Below are 24,049 nucleotides of genomic sequence, written 5' to 3'. Positions count from 1 at the left end.
CCCTCGCCCTCGTCCTCGTCCTCGTACTTTCCGATCCACTTTTACCTTTCAGTCGGGCTTTGGTGCTGGGTGAGATAAGTGGTCAAGCCCTAAGATACTCCGGTCACCTCGCTCTATAAAATCTTACGCCTCCCGCGAGGAATTCTTCTCTCTTACATCACACTTCTTGTCTTCTCCAAGTGGCTAAGCCCAAGACACCACCACCGCCTTGTTCTATACATCTTCCATCTTCTGCAAGGAGATCTCTCTCATATCACCGTGCCTACCGTATATCCTTCCTTCACGGCCTTTCACCTACATTCACTCTCTCATTCTACTTGACTCAATCAAGTCTCGCGCGAACCCTTGATCTCAAGGCTGACGCAGGCCTTCCACTTCCTAGATAACTCCCTCCGCCGACATTCTATACTCAACGCCCTTGAGACGGTTCTAGAATCTTAAACTAGAGTAGCGAGGTATGTAAGGAATAGGTGGCGAAGCCCCGACAGGATAGGACAGAAGAGTAAGGAGGAGGTTATCCTAAGTCTGGTTCCCGCGGCAACCTGCTACTCCCAAGCACCCCTCTGCCTATCTCCCACCTCAGATATCTTTCACTCCCCCAGCGCATTCGCCCAGCTCCCAACAGACTCCGCTTCCTACCGCACCCGACCAGAGACCAGCTGAGCGATTCGCCTAGAGAAGGCCCCCGCACTTTGCACTTTCATCATTCCCCAAATATATCGACCTGCCGTCCTCGTCCTTCCCCTTCTTGACTCCCACGACCACCTTCTCTCATCACTCAACGATTCTGTCCACGTTGTAAATGAATGCGCACAGCATCTAATCGGGCACCTAGCACAGGACTAATTTCGACCTCTGAGCATTGACTCTAGCCATCTCGATCTGCGATAACTCTGAAACATGCCAGCCAATTTTAAGACCTACGAGTCACAGGCCAGACTGGTGGCTGCGATTGTCGCCGCTCATCCCGAGCTACGGCTCAACTACAAAGGTAAGGTGGCAGACATGCCCTTCTGTCGATAACTACCATGCCTTATCTCCTCATCAGATAGCATCGTCACCCCCACCCCCCGATGCTATTTGACTCTCTGAAGTGTCAAGGATACCGAAGACAAGCATTCCAGTATCCGTCGCACGAGAGAGAGAACAAAAACCTAGTTTTCCCCTCTATCTTTCGTTATTTCTGTTTCTATTTCATTTCTTTCTACATGTCCATCCGTGGGGAAAAATGTGAGAGGTGGCTGATTCTTGGTATCAGCCATCGCCGCACACTATGGCAAATCGCAGACTGTCTCGGCAATGGAGCACCGCTTCAGGCCAGTACGCCATCAAGCGGAAGCAATTCGCCAAATGGTCGAGCAGAAAATCGACCCCGAGTCGGTCAACATTCTCGACATGCCCAAAAATGGTACGGGTTATCATACTGTTACACACAAAGACTCCCCGTTCATTCATTCATCGTCACATCCCACGTCACTACATCTTCTTTTCTGTATATCTCTTTTCTATATATCTCTTTTCTATATTTCGTGATCGCGGCTCTCTATTGGCTTCTTCTTTTCTTCGTCTCATCGTATAATGTGCCTTTGTCCTACAAAGACTCTCACACACAGACATGGCTTTTGCTAACAATCGCACCTTGCAGATATCGCCAAGTTCTTCGGCGAGTCGACTCCGGATGGCATTCAATTTCACTTTCGCAGCGTAAAGGTGAACGCAGACAAACTGAAGTCTGCTGTCGAGACCGGTGGCGACCCGGTCGCGTCCTTTGGTCAGGTCAATCTCCCGACCACTCCTGGATCGCGTAAACGGGCAAGAGCTCCCGCTGCCGCCCCCAAGTCGAACATTGTCAAGAAAATGACTCCAGGCAGTGTCTCTCGTCGAAACACTCCGAAGAAGAATTACAGGGAGCCGACAGATAAGGACGAGGATTCTGAGTCATTCGACTATGAAGGACTCGACGAGGACACGCCGACCAAGAAACGCATGAAGGAAATGCCCATGAAAATAACGACGGCACAGTCGAGAGATGAGATTTTGGCCGAGCGCCGCGCCAAGGCCAAGGAGGCTGCGAACAACACCGTGCAGGCGTCATTCTCGTCTGCCGTGAACCGATCGGGAACTGTGACTGCCACGAGCGTGGGCAGCCCCTCTGACATCGAAATCTTGACCCCCGATGCCGTCGCCGAGTACCAGCAGCAGCGACACTACCGCGCCCCTGTGTCCGCCGTCCATGAGGCCATAACCAATCTGAAAAAGGAAGCCAATCAGCAGTCGTCAATGGAGAATATCGCCCCTTACGTGGGTGGCAATAACCCCTTTAATGGCATTGACATCACGGGCCAGAGCGCCCACTCACTCTTTGGTGGTGATATGGACGACTTCGACTGCATCTGACACGTGGAAAAGCCACGGATGAGAACGAAAACGGACGAGCAGTTTTTCTCAATCATCGATCGCGCCATCTCTTCTCGGTCTCTTTGTTTTTCTCTCTTTATTTCTTCACATCACGGATCACGGAATGGGGCGAACTGGATGGATGGGTTGCCCTCTGTATATTTGACATGTCACGCAACCAACACAATACAACACAACACAACACACAGCAATGCATACCAACACACAACACACGAATTCACGAGGAGAAGGAGGGAATAATCTAGCCTAGGTCACAGGGAGGAGGAGGAGGAGAATGATGATGATGATGGGATAGAGCTTGGCTCGCGGCGTTAAACCCACCCGTCTATTTTCTCTCTCTCTCTCTCTTTTACTTTCTTCTTTCCGTCCTTGCGTCGTCGATTCTCGCCTTTCGCTCTCTTCTTCATCGGCTCCCGCCTGTCCGGGACAAGGCGGCCTGCTGTTTGGTTGGGTTTTGCCTTCTGCCATGGATAGAAATAAGGCTTGAACGGACGGAGAAAAGGGCGGAACATGAGTATGAGGAACACAAGCACCTACAACATTTTTTGCGGCTCATCATGGATGGCTTCACAGAGTTTTCTCCTCTCCTTTTCTTTTCCTTCGGAACTAATACTACAACACATCAACGAACGGCACGGCGAAAAAGGGGATCGATTAATATTGCTTTGCGTTTATAGTGCGGTCTCGCGCTGCCTTTGCGACTTGGGGGGCGGGGGACTGGTTCGGTTTCTTTTTCTTTTTCTAATGGGCTTTGAGGTTTGGCAGGTGGTCTCTTGCCCGTTTTCAGTTTGCTTTTTCGCGTATTCGAGAGCGGATGTATCCAGCAAGCTAAGGATGTTTTTCCCTTTGCTTAGAGTGTCTGGTTTTTCTTTTTCGAAAGATCGGGCGGACACACCGACAGGATGGCAAATGGCAAATCAAGAAAGGGGTACGTACATATGGATGGGAACCCCCGAAACTGCTGGATATGGGGGGTTAATGATAGGTCTCTAGGCCTTTGACACCCAATGGTATTCTCGGAAGAGGTATCGTATCGTGTCGGATGGCTAGATGCGGACAGATATTTTCTCCCCTAGCTAGACAGAAACCAGGCACACCATCCATAACAACTGATCATTAAAACCTAAAACCCCTCTCATTTATGCGGTTGCTCATTGTGAGTCGTTCTTGGCAACCTCAAGCTGGGTACGTCTGGTAACGACAATGTGGAAATAGATGGCGTGGCCACCAAAAATGGCACTCTCCTATTCATCCCTGAATACTCTGTTGAATACCACAGACAACTTCCACTCCACCAACCCAGAGCGAGCTACATTGTTAAATCCTGTAAATTTTCACCTTTTTGCTTTTACCCAATCCTGCCCAATCTAACCCCCCCCCCCCTTGCTATGCTTCCTATATTTGCAGGAAATCACGAGTCGCTAGATGAATAGTCCTCACTGCAAAACCCCGCCCAGTCTATTTGAGCAACAGATCCCACAGGGCTTCCCCGTCGACAAAGTCGTGGTGGATAATATTCACCAGCCACGCGTCGCGGCGGACGCTCTCCAGCAGCTTCTCGCTGTCGGAGCCCTTGCCGTAGACCTTTGCCCATTCTCCCCAGATGCCAAACGCCTCCTCGCTCCACGCGCGGAAGCTGACCTCCTCAATAATGGTGGGGGTGACAATCTCCTTGCCGGGGAAGACACCCCATGTCACGGCATTGGTGCTAGCCTCGCGGACGTGCGGCCTTCCCTCCGAGTTCACCGTCGGCTGGTTAGAGTCGGAGCTGACAAAGTCGCCGGCCACGTTTGTGGCGTAGAAACATATCGTGTCCTTCATCTCGGGCCGCGTGAGCTTCGCCTCAAGGACCTTCCAGTCGGCCGACGGCAGGAAGAACTCGACAAAGGCCTTCTGGAAAACGAATCCGTTCTGCGGGCCCCAGCCGAAAGTCGGATCGTTAGATCGGAGTCCGTTAACCGTCGGTTGCGAGGCCAGACTCCACCAGCCTTTGGAGTTGAGCCTAATCAGAGTCTCCCTGATGGCATCGGTCTCGGCGTTGAATCCCTCCTCGCTCCATGGGATCGCCGACAGTTCCCCCTTGAGGTGGCGGATAAATATGCGATTGATGTCTTCGCTGACCTTTGGCGTACCCCACAGCTGAAGAGCTTGTGCCACGGTGACATGCAAGCTCACGCCGTAGCCGTCAATCTGGCCATAGGCAGGAGATCTAGCGTCTCCCCACCTACCATTGGGAAAATCGTCCCAAGTCGCCTCGCGGCCCAACACACCCTCGCCCTCCGAGATGGCTAGTGTGTTAGCTCTAGTATTTACCGGCTCTGCTGGAATGCTAGCCTCGAAAGCTGTCGCTTCGTAGTCGGGGTATGAGGCGGGCCGTCCTAAGACAATGACCCGGTTTCGGGGGTCTGAGGCAACGGAAGACTTCCGCTTCGTTATTTCATGAAACGAGTCGTCGGGCGTGGAACCGTTGACGTGCATAACAGCGATCTCGGGTATGGGGTTTCCTATTTCTAGCGTTTCTTCCTCCTCGGGGGTGCTGGGGGGTATCAACCCTGTACGTTCCACGATGAAGGATACGGCCTTCTCTAGGTTGAGCGTATAGAAATGGAAACCCTGCGGCCCGGGCGTCCTGCTCTTCACCTCCTTGACCTGTTCGACCAGCTCGCTGAGAATGTCCACTCCAACCGCCTTGACCCTCTCGTCGTCTCCCTTGACTGCGTCCAAGCGGGCCATCAACGGCTCGGGGACCTTTGCGTGACTGAGCTTGGCCGTTCTTTTTATCATCTGGTAGCCCTGGATGGGCATGAGGCCAGGGATGATGAGTATGTCTTTAAAAACGCCGCTGGGATGTTCTCTGAGAGTCTTCTCAAACGCGTCATAGGCGGCAACGTCAAAGAACAGCTGCGTCATGATGAAATCGGCGCCCGCCTGCGTCTTTTCGACGAGCCAGGGAAAGTCGCGCTCCAGGTTCTGGCCCAAGGGGTGGCTCTCGTCGGCATGGCCCTCGGGGTAGCCAGCAACACCAATGCAGAAATAGTCCCCGTGGTGTTTCTTTATGTAGTGCACCAGGTCGACAGCCCACACAAACTCGTCGTCGTCGTCGCCCGGGTCTGGGTCGTTGGCATCGCGGTACTCAGCCCGCCTCGGGGGATCGCCTCTGAGGGCGAGGATATTCCGGACGCCTAGAGCCTTGGCATCGTCTAAGGCCTTATCTATGAGATTGCGGCTCATATTGGTGCACGTGAGGTGGAGGCAGGTGGTGAGGCCCAGCTCGCGCTGGCAGATTTCGGCGAGCTCGAGGGATTTCTGGGCCGTGGAGCCGCCGGCGCCCCAGGTGACGTTGACGAAGAGCGGGCGAAGGGCGCGCGACATGCGGTCGAGGCGGTCGCGGAGGTTGGAAAAGCCCATGGCCGTCTTCGGAGGGAAGAACTCGAGAGACACGAAGCTCGCGTCGGCGGGCAGGGCCGCCACCTTGTCCGTAATCCTGTCCATTGCCGGGTCCCGCGGGGATTCCAATTGGAGGCTTGGGAGGTATTCACCCATGGGCGAGCTAGTGGGAGTGTGTTTTATTTGAAGGTTTCCGGAGCTTGTCGACAAGGGGTCGACGAGGGATTGACGAGGAGGCGGTGTGTGCGCGGCGAGGGCGACCAATAAATGATTAATGAGATAATGTCTTGGACACGGGCCGGGACCCAGAGGTCGGACGAAACTAAACTAGCCAGAGGGCCGGGAAGTGGCACAACCTAAGTGGGCACGTCGAGCCTTTTTGACTCTTGGAGGCTCGGGTGGGCAGGCTTAGAGCTCTCTTCGGGCTTTGTCACGGCGACGCAACTGCCCCTCCTACCTTCGGAAGACAGTGGGCAAAACGATTGCCTACCCCACACTTTACGTACCGGTCAAGTGCGTGGGGTAAAAATCATGGCGTAATGTGTCTCGATTTGTGGGGACACAAGACCACCCTTGACAGCAGTCCCGGCATTGCACCGAGTTTGCTGCCCGCGCTTGCTGACCACGGAGCCCAAAACGGCGCCCGGTTCAGCAAACCTGCGAATTCTGCTTGGCCACAAGACGCGGGCTGGCCGCCAAATTCAAGTCAGGTGGCTTGGTATACAGACGCAGGATTCCTGCAGCCGTCCATCTTTAGACATGAATGCTTCTCGTTGTCGCGGAAAGGCCGTCCGACCTTGCCACAGCTCTGTCCAACCCCCACATCCCAAGACGTTTGGGGAGAGAACGTGCTCTCTTCAGATTGCCGATGCTATTTCCATTGGCTGCACTAGGATCAAGGCTATGATGGTGGCTAAGATAGTCGAGCTACACGGAAAAACGAAGGGCTCAGGGTTCAAGATTTAGCGTGCTGCGGTCTGCAAGCTGCAACGACGCCCGGCCCAAGACCCCCAACCTGCGGACCGGATAATAAATCCGAACCCTAGCCAGTACTGGTCCGGCAGGCTGAACCCCAGACCAACATCCGACGGGATGTCCGTACGGGATATGGGAAGTGCAGATAGAGAAAAAAAAGCACGATTCAAGATCCTCCAGCAGAGCTATCCGTGTGGAGAGCATGGCCCACTGCTGGGCCCCTTCATTCGACCCTGACTGAGTCGGCCGGTTCTGTGCACTCGCAGAGCCTCACTCGAGACGGCCTGTATAAGGGTCGAGTAACCTAGAAAAGGATATGCGCAACCCTACACCGGATAATGTTAGCTCCCGAGACAGCCAAAACCGGGATTCCAAACAAAAAGGCTGTTACGAAAAAGGTTCAGAGTTATTGCCGTGTTATCCTCACATTCAACCCATGACCATTGAACCTCTTCAGTTGAAGATGATTCCGTCATTGCTGAGTAGGCTTACCAGATATTTTGTGTTCATCATTCCACGCGTGCGCAACAACAGAAGAGAAGTAAAGAAAGAGACTTACCGAAGACATATGAAGAAAAGAAAAACAACACATACTCGGCCAACCTTGCAGCCGAATGTGTTTTACCAGTAGCTCGACGACTTGTGCGTCTACTGTGTACGTGGCACCAAACAGGCAGAAATGTCCTAATCTTGCTTCAGGTCATCACCGCATCATGGACGCCGCGCAAATGGGGCACTCGTGATGATGGTTTTAAGCAAGGGCAATTTAGAGGAGTTGATCTCGACGCACGTTCGAAATCGTCCAGCACCGCGGAGGTGGAATGTGCTGGCGAATGGTTTTTCGCTTGTGGTCTGTGTTGGAAAAAAGAAGAGAGCAAACGGAGAGGGAATTTTAAGCTTGGAGCTCTTGTAGACCATCGCCGGCCAGTTTTGTGCCGGCGCTCACCGCCCCAAACGTCCTGTAAGACCCTGGCGCCAACCCTCGCCCACCAGCGGGCTAGCTTTCCTCAGTGGCCAGTCATGTTAGCATTTGGGTGCGGTGGAGTTTACAGACCCGCCGCTGGTGTCGCCGCTGGCCATTGCGGTCAAAGATTTGTTCTTCACGATTGAACCGACGTCCTCAAAAACCCAACCTCACATTCCTCCACGCCTACCGCCCGCGCCTAGCCTTTCACAGCCCCAATTCCGCCTACAAGTAATCGATATAACGTCCCATGCGCCATTGCACCTCTGCTTCAAGACCGTTCAGACCCCAACTCTCCCGATTGAAGTCTTGTCGCTATCAAGGTCTCCTGACATCATCTGCCCTCCCGCCCAAAGTCCAAGTCACTTCGTGAAAGGCGTTAAACCCCCTGCTGCCGCGCCGCTTGACATTCTCAGTCACCCTCTCGCGCCCACAACATCCTTTCCGTCCCGACTTCCCGACCGGTAAACTGCTCGCGGGCTTCGTGTTTCATTCGTTCGACCCCAGGCGCCGTTTATCTTCGTTTCGCTTCCTGGCGCCGCTGTCGACGGGGTTGCACGCTCGTCTCGAGGCCTTCTCAACGAGGTTCCCAGTCCGACGCCTTCATGGATAATATATGGAGTCGCCGTGCCAAGTGAGTCAAGTGTTCTGGTCTTTTTTTGCTTGCCGAGGCCTCCAAATCCGCACCAAAGAGTCTCGTCGCAAGGCACGGACGCCTGGCTAAATCTAGTTCCTGATAGCTCGAGCAAGCTTTCCCTCTCAACGTCTGGCTCCGGCGGCCTGGGCGACAGCTCCTCTGGGCGCAATGCCACCCCTAAGCGATTTGGCGGTGACAGCTCGTCCCACGGCAAGCCCAACCCGTTCAACGCAGTTCCCACTCCCGTCACCAGCGGCCTGGCATCTCCCACAGGCAACGCATCGAGCGCATTTGGACTGGGCTCTGGCGCATTCGCCTCATTCGGCGCCAAGACCCCCAAGTCACCTAGAAACCCCTTCGAGGCGACCTTGGGCTCTTCGGCTATCAAGACGCCATCGGCTGAGAAATCTGCAAATGATGGTGGTCTAGGCGGCAATAAGGCGATTGGGAAGCCGTCGTCAAACGCGTCCCTGGCCGAGTCGGGTAAGAACACCTTAGGATCATCGTCGACCATCTCGGCCTCGGGAGGATCGGCCCACCAGCTGCGCAATAGCTGGGCTTTCTGGTTCCGACCACCTATTTCCAAGGCCAACGGGTTCATCGAGTACGAAAAGACTCTGCACCCGATTGCCGCCTGCGACACGGCCGAAGAGTTCTTCGCCGTGTACGAGCACCTCAAGCGGCCTTCTGCTCTACCCATGGTATCGGATTACCATCTCTTCAAGAAGGGGATTCGCCCAATATGGGAGGATGAGGAAAACAAGAACGGAGGAAAATGGATTGTCCGCCTCAAGAAAGGGGTCGCAGACCGTTACTGGGAGGACTTGCTGCTTGCCATTATTGGCGACCAGTTTGGCGAGGCCAACGATGAGGTGTGCGGTGCTGTGCTTAGCATTCGCAGCGGGGAGGACATTCTCAGCATCTGGGCTCGAGCGAATGGCCAGCGAGTCCTGAAGATCCGGTACGGCTACCGACCACGATGCTTCCCCCATTCAACATTCTCTCCATTCGTACACTGACATGAAACAGCGAGACCATGAGACGAATCTTGACCTTTCCCCCGGATACCAAGCTCGAGTGGAAGAGCCACGACTCGAGTATCCAGCAGCGCACTGCCATCGAGGAGTCGCGGCGTGAGAAGGCGAACAATCACCATCACGGCGACAAGCGGTCGTCCAAGCCACAGCTGCCGCAGCAACAGCTGCCGCAGTTTGATGATCCGAAGAATTCGCTGAACTCGTAATCGCCTTGACGCCACGCACCCCCCCTAGACCCTCCCCATACCTTCAGTAACGCACACTTCCGTAAAGACCCGCACGACAAGGCGCGGGCCAGGAAACAACATTAGCCAGCGAGCCACCAAAAAGAAAACTCCAAAAAATCAAGACTTCAGCCCCTTACGATGTACAGTATCAGCAAAGCAAGCAAGCAAGCATTCACAGAATAATTTCAGCATGTCCCCGCAGAAGTCAACAATTACTGGTCTTTTATCACAAGTCTCTTCAGACCCTTTGGTTAGGTCTCTCTCGTGTGAGTTGGGCAGCAACAGTTCTTGTACTTGTCTTACCCCAAAAAAAGGAATCGAAAGAGGACAGAAAGGGGAAGGGTGACGGGAAGTGGAAAAGGAGGGGGGAACAGACTCTGGGGGGGGGGGGGGGCAACGAGCTGAACGAACCAGAAAAAGGCGTCAGGCAGAGGCGCGAAATCCTCGATTTGCATTTGCATTGTTTAAATGCACGATTATGGATTCATTGTAACTGTAGGGTACTGTAGCTATATTTCTCTCTATCTCCGAGGGAAGGCGGGAAAAATTTAGCACACAATAACTTTGCCGGACCGGCAATGCTATTGACATACAAGCCCAGTTCGAGATATTTATGCTGTAGTATGCAGTCCAATCCCTAGATGTTCGTTAGCGCAGTGTAAGGTAGACGCTTGCAAAAATTAAAAGCTACAACAAATACTCCGTACACCGGCTAGGAAAAGCCTCTGATGGGGAGGTACCTATCTCTAGGAGAGAAAGGCCTCCAAGATTCTATAATCGGGTTTCTTGAAGTTATTGTCTCCCTCGGCGAAAAACCTTCAAGTATTAGATTGTGTACCCATGAGGTGGCACCCGGAGCTCAAGTCGTACATGCCCCTATGGAAAGGTTCCCGACGGCGTGGACGCTCACCTTTCTTTCCCTTGATTCTGTTCTGCTAGGTGTGTCCCGAGATTATTCCAGACCGGAACCTACCTGCATCCCGAACTATGGAGAGAGGGGAGATATGTTGTTATCTTCCTCTATTTACACATCTTTACACACTTACTTGGCTAGGTAGGCTGTCTAACACCAGCACCAAGTTTTCTTTTGGAAAGGAAAAAGATAGGAAGAAAGGAGAAAAAAAGGGCCGGTAAACATAGCATTTCATGTTCGTTGATCCTGACTCTAACCTGACCTGACCTGCCCGCCCCCTGTCTCCTGTCCCCTGTTCCCAACGCGCGCCTATTTTCCCACTTAACAGACTTCGACGCCTGTATGATACACATGCATGATGAACTTTCAGGATAAGTACACTGTATACCGCACAATAACCACACACACAAGGGCAAACAGGTGCCCGAGACATTGCGGAATATCCGGATCCTCGTCTTGGTCTAACAGTTGGTATCATAATTCTGCAATTAGAAAAAAGGGGATTTCGTGGTATGCTTTGTTGCCTAGACATTTCAGGTTAATTTGATTACAAGGCAGGATAATGGATAATGGGTATAAAGGTTTCGTTTGGTATTCATGTCGTGGAAGTTTATTCTTATAAAGTGTGTCTTCTAGAAAAAAAGAGCATTCAATAAGAAATAATGAAACGGGTATAACGTATTCAATGTCAAGCCTTGGCCTTCCCCTTCGCGGTTCGGGATGGCAGCTGCCGCGATGGCGGCTCCCTCCTCCGCTCCCAGATCTGGAGGTAGGCCTCACCGAGGTAGAGCAGCTCGCTGCGGATCTTGTCGACAAACAGATCCTGGGCGACGACCCACTCGTCAGTGGCCTTGTCGCGCAGCTGGACCTTCCACGTTTTGCGCTCCTCGCCGCTGTCGGCCACATCGTCCTTGGCGCGCACTGCCTCGTGCACTACATTGGCCACGAGGTCGTACCAGATTGGCTCGCCCGGGGGGTGCTGGGCCGGGTCCGGCTCGACGTAGGGCGACACGTCAAGGTTGTGGGCGTCGAAGGTGACGATGGTGGGGTTGCGCTCCGAGACGAACTTGTTCTGGCTGAAGCGCTTGACGTGGAACATGAGGAACGGCGGCAGCGGGTGCACGAGCCGGTAGCGCTTGCGCTGCGCGTTGAGTTCCTGCGCCGTGACGCCGTTGTATTTCGTCAGGATGGTCGTAAGTGGCACCTGGGGGATGATGTTGCGCTCGAGCTCGTCCTGGAATAGGGGCGCCGCCGGCAGGTCCAGCGTCAGCAGTAGGAAGCGCGTGATATCGACTTTCACCTCGGCCGCCTCCTCGAAGCGCAGCCGGTCGCTCGCGTCGGCCTTGGCAGTGATGGCCTGCGACTCCACCTTGAGCTTGCCCTGGAACACGCGCTGGACCATGCTGGACCCGGCCTTGGTCTTGCTGCCGCCCAGCCCCAGGTGCAGGTGGTTGAGGAACCACGACAAGAACTCGACGGGATCCGACTGCGCCGTCAGGGTGAAGCGCTTGTTGGACCGCAGCGATATCTCCTGGAGCAGCTCGTGGGGGGACACATGCGCCTTGAAGGCACGCGGGTTCCAGATTTTGCGGAACAGGATTGACGTGCGCTTGACGAGCTCATCGGTCGACGTGCTAAAGTCTTCGAGCAGGAAGTAGTTTCGCAACGGCGATGCGTGCGATAGGGCCTGCACCACCACATTGAGATAGTCGTTCTCTTTGATGTTGTTCATGCCCACGAAGCCCGGCGTGTACTGCTTTCCGCCCAGCGTCCACGAGGTGCGCGGCTTGCGGTCCAGGTCCATGACCTCTTGGCGCGTATAGCGCGGGTCCGACACATACTTGATATCGTCCAGAGACTTGCTCTTGACCTCGTATCCCTCTGGCAGCACGTAGACCTTTTGAGTACTCATGTTGATAAAGACGTGGTGGTCTTCCTCGAGCGCGTGGAAGTAGGCGTGCGACTTGGGGCCCCGGCCCTGGAAATACTTCCCGCATACCAGACAGGCGTAGACGTTGATGTTGGATAAGCTAATGGAGCACAGTTTCTCGAAATCGAAGTCGAGCACGTTCCGGTCGATCGTGTCGAGGTACAGGTCGTCGTAGCCCTCTGTGGGCGCTGATTGCCGGATCGGCGCTTTCTCCTCAGGCTCGTCGTCAAACTCGGCTTCCTCGCCGCTACCGGCCTCGCTGTCCCCGTTCTCGGGAGATTCGCTATGGCCTCCATACCCGTTCTCGATTGCGCTGGCTGGCGTCAGGCTTTTGTTGTAATCATCGAGCCTTGACTTCTTGGAGGCTGGAGAGTCGCCCGAAAGCTCGTCGAGAGCTTCTGCCGCTGGGCGTTTCGACATGCCTTAGTACCGCGTTGAAGTAATTTTCGCAGCGCGAACGTGGGAAGTAGAATTCCTCGTTAATACGCGATGCTAGTGCGCAGAGTCGTGTTTTGCGTTTGCAGCCGGGTTCTTTCCTAATTTGACGTTCGCAAGGTTATGTTCTGAGGACAGAAGCCTTGCAGGGAGTCGCCAAACCCCAGAATTGTAGCGGGTGCAGGTCGCACACGGATGCCCCACCTAAGCTTGTGCAGACCTGCCCAAAGTACGGATATAGAGTCTTGAGTACCACGAAAACACGCTAACTTAGTATGCCCATACGCGTACCATGTACTTTTTTCGACTTTTGAATTCACCACGGCCATGTCCATACATGCAAGGAACACAAGATTGCGATGCAAACGCGCAACAGCTGGTATTACTAATACACTACTTGGTTGTGCCATCTGGCAAGGCTGGCGTATTCTCTATTACTGGGCCTCCCCCATAATAAAATCCTGATCTAGAGACGGGGCCAGGCTGTCCATCTCCTGAAGCGTGTACTCGACCAAGTAACTCTCATCCACCAATTCGTCCATGCGCTTATAGTGCCGCTCTGTATACACCTTCAGCGCGTTGAGAACTTCTTTCAGACTACGTTGGCCCTTTGCGCCCTTGACAGAAAGATTCGAGAATTTCGAGGCTGGGTGGCTCCTCACTAGGGTCCACAGGATCCTCTGGGCCACAGGTGCTGTCCTTGCATTGGTGTTCCAGTCCCGCAGCCTGAGCAGGAGCATGAATATCTGCTCGTCCGAGAGTGAAGCAAGCACTTGGTCCACCGCTCTCACTCCACACAGGCTGCCCTCTTCTGGCGCGTTGGATGTCACAACGCTCGTAAAGAGGCTGAGAAGCCGGCCGGGGTGGTTGAGCTGAAGTGCAAGCACAATCGCGTCACGGTAGGCTCCAGCGTGAATGTAGTTCTCGATCTCCTGTTCTTGCTCGACCAGCTTCAGGGCTGCCTGCGAAACCGCCGCCTGGGTTTCCGACGTCGTGTCCTTCCAGAATGTGATCTTCGAATCGCTACCGCCCGACACAATTGTATTCGTTCTCGGGTGGATGGCTAGCGTCCACAGCCTGTCCTCGTGGTTGTCCAGCGTGCATTCTGTTTCCCCAAGGTTCGCATCCCATACTTTGACCAAGCTATCGGCTCCAGCACTGGCAAACTCAACTGGTCTCTTTGACGAGTTGTCGTCGCCGGGTAGATTCAGCCACACCACCTTGAGGACGTTGTGCGAGTGTCCCTCAAATGTCCTCAGACATGTGTAGTCTGAGAGGTTCCATAGCTTGATGGTCTTGTCGCCGCTTCCAGTAAGAATGACCCCTTTCCCAGACACTGAACCCTGTTCGCCCTGGATCGAAGGCGTGTTTAGAGGAGCAAATCGAACAGTCCACACGCCTCTGCGGTGCCCCTTGAGAATACCTTGAACCTCAAGCAGCTCTACATCCCAGATTTTGACTGTCTTGTCCTGAGACGCCGAAGCAAATAGGCGGCCCGAAGGGCTAACGTCCAGGGCGTTGATATCCTTTTCGTGGGCTAACCGGCGGAGACTCGACGAAGATATGCCCGTCGTTTGCGACTGCCGCGGAATATCGCGCTTCTGAACAAACCGATCCTGAGAGCCGGTTATAAGGAAAGCCGGCGGGTGATCAAGGGGGTTTTTGAATGCATCCGAACTTTCCTGTGGCACAGTCTTGGGAAGGGCAACGGCTCCGACCGACTCCAAATGGCCGGTAAAGACGGCATAGCAGGTGTAGGAATTATTTGCCGCATCGATACGCCAGAGTCGCGCACTGTTGTCTTTTGCACCGCTCGCGATCCAGTGACCAGACCAGTCGACATCCAAGGACATTACTATATCCTCGTGGCCCTTCAACAACGCGGCGTCATGCCCGAAATAGGCAGTGTCGTCTTCTGTGCTAGCCGCAGGCTGCGCGTCGGCTACGGAAACGAGCCTCACGTCCTCTGAGTTTGTAGCGAGGGCCATCAAGGACTGGTCGGGAAGGAGATAAACCAGATCTAAGATTTCATCGTGAGTTCCAGAGATCCGCCTGAAGGGCTCCATGAGAACTCCCGACTGTTGGTTGGCGTCTGCCGAGGAGGGTATCCGGTAAAAGGCGAGCGTAAAATCGGCCTGGGCGCAAAGAACGAGAGACTTGTGCGCAAGGTAGATTGCTGACACGATTTCCTCGCCTTCTGACCTGGGTTCCTGTTCCTGGGTAATCTCCTGGTGCGTAGAGGTGTCCCATAGCCTCAGGAGACCGCTCGTCCCGGCCGAGTACATCAACTTGCCGCCATCGAGAAATCCCACCGCCTCGACAGACTCGTGGCGCAACATGGGTGTCCCCTGCCACTCTTCGTCCTTCCATAGCCACAATGTCATCGTCTTGTCTCTGCTGCCGCTGAGAAGGGTGTGCTGGTCCGGCGAGTAGTCTATACTCTGGATATTAGAGTCGTGTGCCTCTTTTCTCCTCTTTGAGTCCGAAAAGACAGAATATGTGGTGCGCTTGCGGAGGTCAAACACGCGTAGTTTGCCGTCCTGTGTACCATACGCAAGTCGGAACCTGGAGTCGGCAGAGTCGTCATTTTGGGCCTGGCTCTCCTCAGCCTGCCCCTTTCTCGCGTTCCTTGTCGCCTTGCGGCCGGATTTGGCTTTGGCGCTCTGGGCAGTTGCAGCCAGCTCGAAGAAATGCAGGGCAGAGACAAGAACGCTCGGGCCGCTGACCGTATGGGTGACGTAGCCGCCAATGATGTCCCAGATCTTGATGGCGCCATCTGCAGCGCCGGTAGCAAGGAGGGTGCTTGTCTTATCAACGGCGAGCACCACGACGGGTGTAGCGTGAGGCTTCGAGGTCCGCACGAGGGTTGCCTCGACCGTGTCGAACTCTGGGGAGATTGCCAGGGAGTAGATGCGCATCGTCAGGGAGCGCGAGCAGACAATCAGGTGGGAGGCTGAGGGGGTGATTGTCAGGGTTGAGATTGGCTCGCCATCACCTTCGATCTCGATAAGCCGCCTGCCGGACGTCAACTCGGTGAGCACGGCGGCCTCGCCCAGCGTCGAGGCGAGGATCCTTGCGCCATTGTGTAGCGCAACAGAACCGCCCGTGTATATGGGCTGTATGACATTGCTGACCTCGAAGGTCGTCTTGGCCGACTGTCGAGTTGCCATTTGGGCTTGTGGAGTGTTTTGGGTATTATTTGACAATGTCGACAGATGGCTGCGCACTGCGGGATGCCACATACGCTTGCTGTCTCTCACCTCTTCCCCCCTCCCCCAAAATTTTTTTCGTCCCTCAACCCCACTGAAATTTTGCCGATAAGCCCTGGAATTAAGGTTATCTTAGCGCCATGCGCCTGAGCACCCTTGCAAGTAACCCCCAGGCCCGTTTGACGTCAACAAATCCCAACTCGCGTCTTTCGTCAAGCATTCCCCATTCCCCTTCTCACTCCCCATTCGCCATTCATGTGGCCAAGTCGGCTCTATTTTGGGCTACTCATCAAGCGGGCATCAAGTAGCTATGATCGAAAGCTTTTCTCCTACAAATGTTGGCAGTATAATTCATTGAAACAATATGGGTCAACTGGAGCCGTTAATCTCCCAGGCCTTGGTAAGCTCCAACGCTCAAGCTCAACTCAATCTTGAACCCTGAGATGGGAGGCGTTTCTCATTCCCCATTCCCATCTTCCACGGGTCCTAACAAGATTGTGCAGGGCCGGTCTCCTTACGACGATGTCGTCCCCGGAGACCCAGACGCTCCGGCGGATCCGCAGTCTAACAACCCGCAGATGTACGATGAGCGAGGGCGCCCCGTGAATGAGGAGACACGGCGTATCAATAGAGATATCATCCGCTCCCACAATGAAGTCATGCAGGTTATTGGTGTTGCAGAACCCGACACGGGCGCGGCCGAGACTCAAGCGCAGGCGCTTGCCAATGCTCACGGCAGCTACGAAAACTCGGTTGGTAATAACCTTGACATGCTGGGTGGCGTGCTTGGTACATCCATTGCTTGGGGTGTTAGTGGTGTACGCCAGCGCGTTTTGGTATGTGGCCAGCGTTGCCATTCGCCTGCCTAGCCGGCTTGTTTTTCGGTATTAATATTGTTTCCGCAGCTGTACGATCTGTATTCCCAGGTTCCGTTCCACGAGCTGTTTCGACTCCATCGGCAGTACCAGTCCTGGCCATCTTATCTCTACGCAGGCCTACCGTCCTTTATTGTCGGAACTGCGCTACTGCCCAGCCAGCTGTCGAGAGCCATCGATAGTATCCTGGGTTCCATACTTCCGGCATCGTTAGGAGATATGCAGTTTCCCTATCTGTAAGCTTCTTGTTCTTGTTCTTGCAAGCTCTGGTTCTGAACAGGCCCCCGACTAAACTTGTGCAGGCCTTCCTCTATCGTGAAATACATTCGGATTCACCTCGAGGTGTTCTCCCTGATGCAGCGCGTAGGGATTATCTCACCGACAGCCTTTTTGCCGGGTCTCGCATTCTTTTGGCCTGGATCGACTAGCTCGCCCTTCTACATCCCTTCGTTGCCATCGCCATTGACCTACGAAACTGTGCTGCAGTGGTCTCTGCCCTTTGCTTGTGGTGCGGCGCCTTTCGTAGGGTATTTCTTCTATGGGATCGCCATGAGTCGTGTCTCGAGCTTCTTTACTCGCAACATTGAGCAGCGTCTACCACAGCCCAGGACTCAATCGTGGCGGGTACCCTTGAGAGAGCTGCCTCCCCCACCGCCTTCAGTTGTTGCGGGCGGTCTGGCCGAAGAGCAGCCTAGGAACGCGGGCGACATCGCCAGAGACGAGTCTATATCGCGGGCCCATGAGGGGCAACCGGCCGCCGGCGGTCCCCCCGCTGGACCAGTCCGGCGCCAGAGCACAGCCTCGGCACGTGGGGACGAATTCTCCAGCGACGATGAAGGTGGCGACATAATTAGTGCCACCCTGATCAGTTTCGACGTGGAGGCTAGTGAAGCCAACGACACACATCATGGGGCGGCAGCTTGGTCGGCCGAGCTCAGGCCAAACATGTCGGAGAATAGAGCGGCAGTGGCTCAGGAGCCCAGATACCGCGTCAATGCGCTCACCACACTGCCGTCTCGCATGGCAGCCGACTTTCTCGGAGCCGTTGCAACCAGGATTGTGACCGCACCGCTTGCAAGTGTGATTTGGACTGGCATAGCCAACTGCTATCTTGCCCGCGGTGATGGTCTGGCGTTTGATGCCCTTGCCGTCTTTGGGTTCACTTTGAGCGCCCTGCCGCGTTGGTCATGGCAAAGGACTAGAAATCTGCTGGGGATAGAGCTGATGTATTTCACCCTGAGATTTGGGGCATGGGGTCTCACGACTTCCCTAGCGAAGCGTTACTTCATGAGCGACGAGGAGTGGGAGAAAAAGCACGGGTTTACTTCGGAGTTCCTCGAAGACTGAGCCGATTCTGTTTATTCTTTCTGTATTACAAACCAGTCGTACGCATCATCACTAGGATTGTTTCCTCTATGCAGATGAGCATAATTAGCACGCAACACTGCGTGTAATTCGCCCCGCGACTCACATGCCACCGGGGTATTCACGCTCTGCCCACCATGCCAAATTTACCTGTGAAGGTCTACTTGTCGTTGTCGGATTGTGTGTCCAAAGCGCGCCTCAACAGTGTTCCAGAAACCCCTTACTGCCTGAGATGCCGGTAACCCTCTGAATCAGGGACAGAGGGTTGTCTTGGTGAAATGCCTGGTAGCCGGCCCGCAGACTCTAAATATGGCTTGGTGCTCATCGAGCAGTCTCCCCCGAAATGAAGTGGTGGCCTGTCTCTATCCCCTCCGCCTTGGCCTATCCCTCTAGAAAATTCCATAACTAGTGGTGCCTGCATAGCTCTGCACCAAGAGGAACGGGCTACAAACCGAACCAGACACTGGCGGGCAAGCCAAAGCAGAGCCTAACTACGAGACCCGCTTTCCTCGTCAACGCTTAGCCTTCCCTTTGGCCTTTGTAGCTTTCTGGCGGTCGACACAGTCTTTGATTATGGCGTGGAGGTCCGAGTTCCGCCGCGCTAGTAAGAGCACGTCGTCGGTCGTGACCGTCGTACGGCCAGCATGCTGGCTGAAGCTCTCCAAATCAACGGCGACGTTCTCTGTGAGAAGTGAGTGAGCAGTTGTGAGAGGATGAGATGTTTTAATTTATTTCTTTATTCCTTCCCCCTTCCCTTTGCCCCAGGTGTCAAGTGGCCGCCCAGCGGCCAGCCAAGTCACTTTGAAAGTCATGTGTTTTGAGTGGGCGTGAAAGAGTGGAAGCGGAGAACGAAAAGGAAAAAAAAAACAAGAAAAAAAATTCACCAATCTGTGCCCAGACCATCTCCGTCAGAGCTGCGATGAACTGCGGCGTCGCGTTGCGGTTCCGCCGAAGCGACTCCTCGTCCACCATATTCCCGATGGCGAACCACAGGGCTGCTTTCAGGCGCTGCGGATCAATGGTGAGTCAGCTCACAGCTGCACGGCATGTAAGTGTGTATGTGGAGTAGGTAGTGCCGATGAGATATGAGTGATGGAAAATAATTCGATGAGGTTCTTACTTCTCGCACTTCTTCGTCTGGAGGGTCTGCCATTTTTGTCGGCGTGTTACCTCTACTCGCAGGAATCTCTTGCGATAGTCAAGGATAAGGGGCCCGGAAGCCTTCATGTGAAGACGCGTCGAGCGCGTTACAATTGGAGTTGCATGGAGGGGCACGCGTGTTCCCCAAGAGCTGGCACTTTAACTTTGTATTACATAAGGCATATCACACTCCAATCCCTGAATGTTTGTTAGCGGGAAACTTTCTAAGGCCTGAATGGCCTTAACACTTCCTACTCGCCCTAAACGTTTTTCTACCGAGGGAGTTAATAGCTATTGGAATCTCTATTATTGAATCCTAGAGGCCTGTTTCTCCACTGAAATACCTATCAAGGGCATTTCCTGGCCGGTTTATTTGTTACAATATTTATTCTGCCAAAGTGCCACGCCACGGGACTAGTATGTATAAGATACCTTGAGGTAAGCTAAGCCGGGCTTGCCGGAGGGGCGGGAGCTACGGAATAGTGGGGTGGCCTTGGCGCATCTAACCCCTACGTAACGAGCTAAAGAAGTGTTCAGTGCAGATTTTCGCTGGGAGCGATGCGGTGTTTGTTTTCCCCTTTCCTTCGTTCTTCGATACCTCACGATCCCACTCTCGACTGAACTCGCGCAAACATCAATTGGCATGGCGGCACCTCTCCTCTAGTTTTCGACCCCGCTCCATTTCCTACAGTCCCCTGAGCTAGCTGTTCGGGACATTTGACGATTGAATCGGTATAGGCAGAAGGCGGAGCCTGCAACTACACCAGCCCCACTGAGAAAGAGATGGACGTGCTCTGGAATATCCTCGGGGTGGTGCGGGAACGCTTTCACAACAATGTCGCTGCAGCGGTGATGAATACGCCGATAGAGAAGTGGATCAAGCTGGTGATCATTGCTGGCGCTTGTAAGACCGACTATACCCCAACTATTGAAGAGGCTGAGGTTGCTCGCGCAAAGATTCAGGGGGCTAGATGGCTAACGGGAGGGCTTGTCTGGGAGGATAGACATGCTGCTGAGGCCTTATATAATCAAGCTCGGCGGGCGCGCTCAGATGAGATCACACGAAGAAGAGGCGGCCGAGTCAGAAGCGGCATACCAAAAGGCGCAAATCTCGCCCAACCAGCTCCGAGGCCAGGTTGATATTCCCGAAGACAGCGACGATGAAACCGAGGAAGGCGCCCTAGCATCCGGTGCAGACTGGGGCAAGAAGGCGAGGAGAAGGCAGCGTGACATGATCAAGAAGCTGCTCGATGCCGAGGAGCGTCGCCTGCAGGAGACACTAGAGGAGGAAGAAGACAAAGACATCGAGGAGTTCCTAATCCCTAGCTGAGATGCTGTGACGGAGCAGATCAAATCGTGTCCAGCTTCTGGGGCGGGTTCAGAACAGCACTTCGCCAATTAATCAGGGAGCCGGTTCACCGGTCTCGCTTCGATCCGGTTAACGTTTGCTCGGGAGAAGATTATCGCGTCGCGTCCTGATATAGTTGAACTTCTCGACTCGGGAGTCTATAATCAAATTGGGATACCGCGGAGACCACCTGCGGATTCTATCATCCTGGGGGGATCACCCGTCACCTTGAACAAACATATTATCTCGCCTGTAGCAATAGACGTGCTCATATTGTTTTAACATACCTTCAATCAAGTGCTATGCAAGTCCAAGGCACGCCGAAGTATTACGACAGCTCGCTAGTAGCCATTGCACTTGAAGGTCACTACGCCTAGGCAGGCACCTAAGGTACATAAGGTAGGTATGTTTTTACGTATTAGGCGCTCCCCAATCTGTTGAACAATAGTGAGGTAGGTCAAGGCGCCCAATTCTCGAATAATGCCTATATTCGCGCGGTACTCATAAATGATACGGATTATGGACAAAAAACACGCATTTGCTAGGTACCTTCTCTCTTATGAAGGGCTTTATCTAAAACCGTTGGACAATAGGAAGCTCTTCGCCCCATCGAGAAGCCCCGCGCTAGTATCATAGGACAATTGGTCATTACCCAAATTGGCTTAGCGTAGTTGCTGCTAGCCCGAAATTTCTACCAACTGCCGCATCTGCTCCCCACTAGGTTCTGCCCGCAAGGTTCTCACGCCAAAAAGGCTTCCTATCAGTGCTCGCTGCCTTCGGAGTATTCACCTCAAAAACCGCAGCTTTTCAATCTGCGGACTGCTCGCTTTTAAGAAACGAGATTTAGCAGCCTTTCTACGAAGAAATTATCCCGCCAATTCTTCGCTGATGCTTACTCGGAGCATACTGAAACCCAACCGAGCTTAACCCTGCCGCACTCTGGCATTTCAGGCCCCGTCTTCTGCCCTCGCGCTCGCGGGCCTTCGCCCGCTGCCTACTCAGCCCCACTTGACGACTCACCAATCTGAACTTCAACTCTTCCACGTTTCATCGACCTACAATAAAAGACGGCCGCTAGATCGCAGCACAGCAAACAACAAGCGCGAATTCCGCGGGAACCCACCAGTCGCGACTCGCGATTGCTGGGATCTGCACTGCGAACACCTGCAGGTTGCCTCCCATCATCGCGCAGAAGAGAAAGCGACAGAGCCGTCCCGAGCTGGTTGCGCCTCGGCGAAACCAAACAAGATCACACAAGCTTCATCTACACCGGCAAGAAGTCCGACAGTATGGGGCCCCCTCCCCTCGTCACACTTGTCGCATGTTCGGCGGAAGGTACGACAAATTCGCCCAGCATCCGAGTTCAATCCCGCGCGCCCGTCCTGAATCATTTCCCTCGCCGTCCTGAATAATCCCTCTCGCCCCTTTCCCCCTTGCCGTCAACATTTTCCTTTGCGCCGGGTTCGGTTTTGTTTAATTGGAAAGAAAAAATTGGATTCCGTTTGGCTCATATGTATCCCCCTTCTTACAGCTTCTAAAAACTTTGTCGATTGGTATTACGCCTCGATCAATGACGGGAAGTCGGTCGCGCAAGGCTACGTGAACGCCAGCGAGCGGTACACGGCGGCAGGCCAACCGCCTGCTGATATCTGCATCAATGGGCGGGTGGTGGCAACTCCCGAGGAGTGGGACGCGCTGCTCGCGCAGCAGCGGCGTGCGGCAAACCCGACTGCGTCTGCCAACCCTTTCGCATCTACCGACAAGGTCGACACCGTGCGCTACGAAGTAGCCAGCTACGACGTGCACGTCATAAACTCAGACTACCGCTTTGCGGCGCCCCCAGAGGCGCTCGTCGACTACACCATTACCAGCAATGGCGGCACCAGACGGAAAGCGGAGGGCAGTGTGCGCATCGTCATGATGCTGGCTGTCTCGGGCACCGTCCACTTCACAGCAACCGACGGTCGCCCGCTCGCGGAGCAGCACTTCCACGACGTCTTCATCCTCGTCCCCAATTGGGATACCATCTTGCGCCATGGCTCCAGGGCAACCCGGAGATATATTGCCATCTCGCACACGTACCGTGCGTATTGAGAAGAGGTGGAACTAGAGGTGATGATGGGGTGTCGTCCATAACATGTCCTACTTACGAGAGGAAACAACGATGGATAGCCATACGAGATGGGCGTAAGAGATGGGCCATAAGAATGTCAGCAGGCCCAGGATTTTGTCACGGCGGCGGAAGGGGCTTGTTTTCTTTTCTCATTTCATGTTACTAGCAATTATGGAGGCGGTGGGGGAGGGAATTGCTTGGGTTCGTTCCGCAAAGAGAACGACACGGAAGGAGGACCAAAGAGCGGGTGTGGGATTCACTCCGCCAGGTCTCATATGAGCATATTTCTCTTTTTTTCGAGTGAGGATTGCAGGAACGGCGTTTGGGGAGTTTCTCGTAGAGGGCCAGCATACTCGTCATCATTGGGAGGCAGGCATTTTCCTTTTTCTTTTTTTTTCTATTTTTATACAGAGCGAACTTCTTCTATCTCTTAGAGAATCATATAAGGCGCAAAAAAATGACCTAAGACTGTAACAATTTGACTGAATAACGAACTGAAAAATATTTTTAAATAAACTCCCCCTTCTTGCCTCCTTTTCATACCTCCCTGCCTACTTGTGCTACTGTCACCCGTGTGAAGTGGCTCCTCATAGTTTCTATAAAATTAAAGCAAGGGGACCTCGGCAACTATTTACCTGCCCCCATTTCTACTCCTTCATAACCCCCCTACCTACTTACGAACTGTCGACTGAACGTGTGAAGTAGTTCCCTGTGATCCCTGTCAGATATGAAAGCATTGCGGCTTTGGAAACCTAAATACCAGCTCCCTTTTCAACTTTCTCATGTATAAACACTGAGAGTAGAGGGAGGCGGTATTTTTCCCCCCTACAGACGTGTCCGTACAAGAACTGACAAAATTTGTCTAGTCCGATACTCCGAGGAGACTCCCTCCACCCTTTGATGTTTTGTGTTTCCTTTTTCGTTTTCTTCTTCTTTTTCCCGACGCCGTCCGAACAATATCCCACTTTTCCATACCTGACTCCCGATCAGCCTCGACATCTCTCTCTGAAATCAATCAGAATACAGATAAGCTAGGCACCCAGCATATCCCCATTACTATGTTGCGCCTAGGCATG

General features: G+C 53.8%; 10 protein-coding genes across 10 annotated transcripts; 6 read left to right on the top strand and 4 right to left on the bottom strand.

Moving 5' to 3' along the window:
• Positions 1–900: 900 nt before the first annotated feature.
• On the top strand, positions 901–2,397 carry B0T26DRAFT_672731 (uncharacterized protein; the record flags this gene model as incomplete). The annotated part of the gene is made up of 3 exons (XM_060439500.1): positions 901–991; positions 1,259–1,408; positions 1,646–2,397. The coding sequence occupies 3 exons, from the start codon at positions 901–903 to the stop codon at positions 2,395–2,397; spliced, it is 993 nt and encodes a 330-aa protein (XP_060301005.1).
• Positions 2,398–2,663: 266 nt separating this feature from the next.
• On the top strand, positions 2,664–3,526 carry B0T26DRAFT_160158 (uncharacterized protein). The gene is made up of 2 exons (XM_060433499.1): positions 2,664–3,346; positions 3,412–3,526. The coding sequence occupies exons 1-2, from the start codon at positions 2,929–2,931 to the stop codon at positions 3,417–3,419; spliced, it is 426 nt and encodes a 141-aa protein (XP_060301004.1). The 5' UTR covers positions 2,664–2,928; the 3' UTR covers positions 3,420–3,526.
• Positions 3,527–3,795: 269 nt separating this feature from the next.
• Positions 3,796–6,314, bottom strand: B0T26DRAFT_696995 (methylenetetrahydrofolate reductase-domain-containing protein). Its single transcript, XM_060441370.1, has one exon. The coding sequence runs from the start codon at positions 5,959–5,961 to the stop codon at positions 3,877–3,879; it is 2,085 nt and encodes a 694-aa protein (XP_060301003.1). The 5' UTR covers positions 5,962–6,314; the 3' UTR covers positions 3,796–3,876.
• A 2,035-nt stretch (positions 6,315–8,349) lies between these two features.
• B0T26DRAFT_630557 (translation initiation factor eIF 4e-like domain-containing protein) lies at positions 8,350–9,579 on the top strand (the record flags this gene model as incomplete). Its single annotated transcript, XM_060436276.1, has 3 exons — positions 8,350–8,378; positions 8,485–9,342; positions 9,411–9,579. Coding segments are annotated over 3 exons (1,056 nt in total), but the record flags the coding sequence as incomplete, so codon positions are not given.
• A 1,667-nt stretch (positions 9,580–11,246) lies between these two features.
• B0T26DRAFT_672728 (uncharacterized protein) lies at positions 11,247–12,908 on the bottom strand (the record flags this gene model as incomplete). Its single annotated transcript, XM_060439499.1, has 1 exon — positions 11,247–12,908. The coding sequence occupies one exon, from the start codon at positions 12,906–12,908 to the stop codon at positions 11,247–11,249; it is 1,662 nt and encodes a 553-aa protein (XP_060301001.1).
• A 369-nt stretch (positions 12,909–13,277) lies between these two features.
• On the bottom strand, positions 13,278–16,170 carry B0T26DRAFT_696986 (WD40-repeat-containing domain protein). Its single transcript, XM_060441369.1, has one exon. It carries the CDS (start codon positions 16,163–16,165, stop codon positions 13,358–13,360), a length of 2,808 nt encoding a protein of 935 aa, XP_060301000.1. The 5' UTR covers positions 16,166–16,170; the 3' UTR covers positions 13,278–13,357.
• Positions 16,171–16,496: 326 nt separating this feature from the next.
• On the top strand, positions 16,497–18,354 carry B0T26DRAFT_748410 (uncharacterized protein; the record flags this gene model as incomplete). Its single annotated transcript, XM_060444961.1, has 4 exons — positions 16,497–16,532; positions 16,636–16,968; positions 17,038–17,243; positions 17,310–18,354. 4 exons carry the CDS (start codon positions 16,497–16,499, stop codon positions 18,352–18,354), a joined length of 1,620 nt encoding a protein of 539 aa, XP_060300999.1.
• A 530-nt stretch (positions 18,355–18,884) lies between these two features.
• On the bottom strand, positions 18,885–19,525 carry B0T26DRAFT_738596 (kinetochore component CENP-S-domain-containing protein; the record flags this gene model as incomplete). The annotated part of the gene is made up of 3 exons (XM_060443609.1): positions 18,885–19,054; positions 19,257–19,380; positions 19,493–19,525. The coding sequence occupies 3 exons, from the start codon at positions 19,523–19,525 to the stop codon at positions 18,885–18,887; spliced, it is 327 nt and encodes a 108-aa protein (XP_060300998.1).
• Positions 19,526–20,295: 770 nt separating this feature from the next.
• B0T26DRAFT_748408 (protein trafficking Pga2) lies at positions 20,296–20,842 on the top strand (the record flags this gene model as incomplete). The annotated part of the gene is made up of 2 exons (XM_060444960.1): positions 20,296–20,416; positions 20,517–20,842. The coding sequence occupies 2 exons, from the start codon at positions 20,296–20,298 to the stop codon at positions 20,840–20,842; spliced, it is 447 nt and encodes a 148-aa protein (XP_060300997.1).
• A 1,307-nt stretch (positions 20,843–22,149) lies between these two features.
• On the top strand, positions 22,150–22,954 carry B0T26DRAFT_672723 (uncharacterized protein; the record flags this gene model as incomplete). The annotated part of the gene is made up of 2 exons (XM_060439498.1): positions 22,150–22,195; positions 22,392–22,954. The coding sequence occupies 2 exons, from the start codon at positions 22,150–22,152 to the stop codon at positions 22,952–22,954; spliced, it is 609 nt and encodes a 202-aa protein (XP_060300996.1).
• Positions 22,955–24,049: the final 1,095 nt, after the last annotated feature.

This window comes from Lasiosphaeria miniovina, assembly GCF_030549165.1.
Source record: "Lasiosphaeria miniovina strain SMH2392-1A chromosome Unknown B0T26scaffold_2, whole genome shotgun sequence".
In the NCBI taxonomy this organism is placed as follows: domain Eukaryota; kingdom Fungi; phylum Ascomycota; class Sordariomycetes; order Sordariales; family Lasiosphaeriaceae; genus Lasiosphaeria; species Lasiosphaeria miniovina.
The sequence above is the reverse complement of the archived record's forward strand: the minus strand, read 5'-3'. Positions and strand labels throughout refer to the sequence as shown.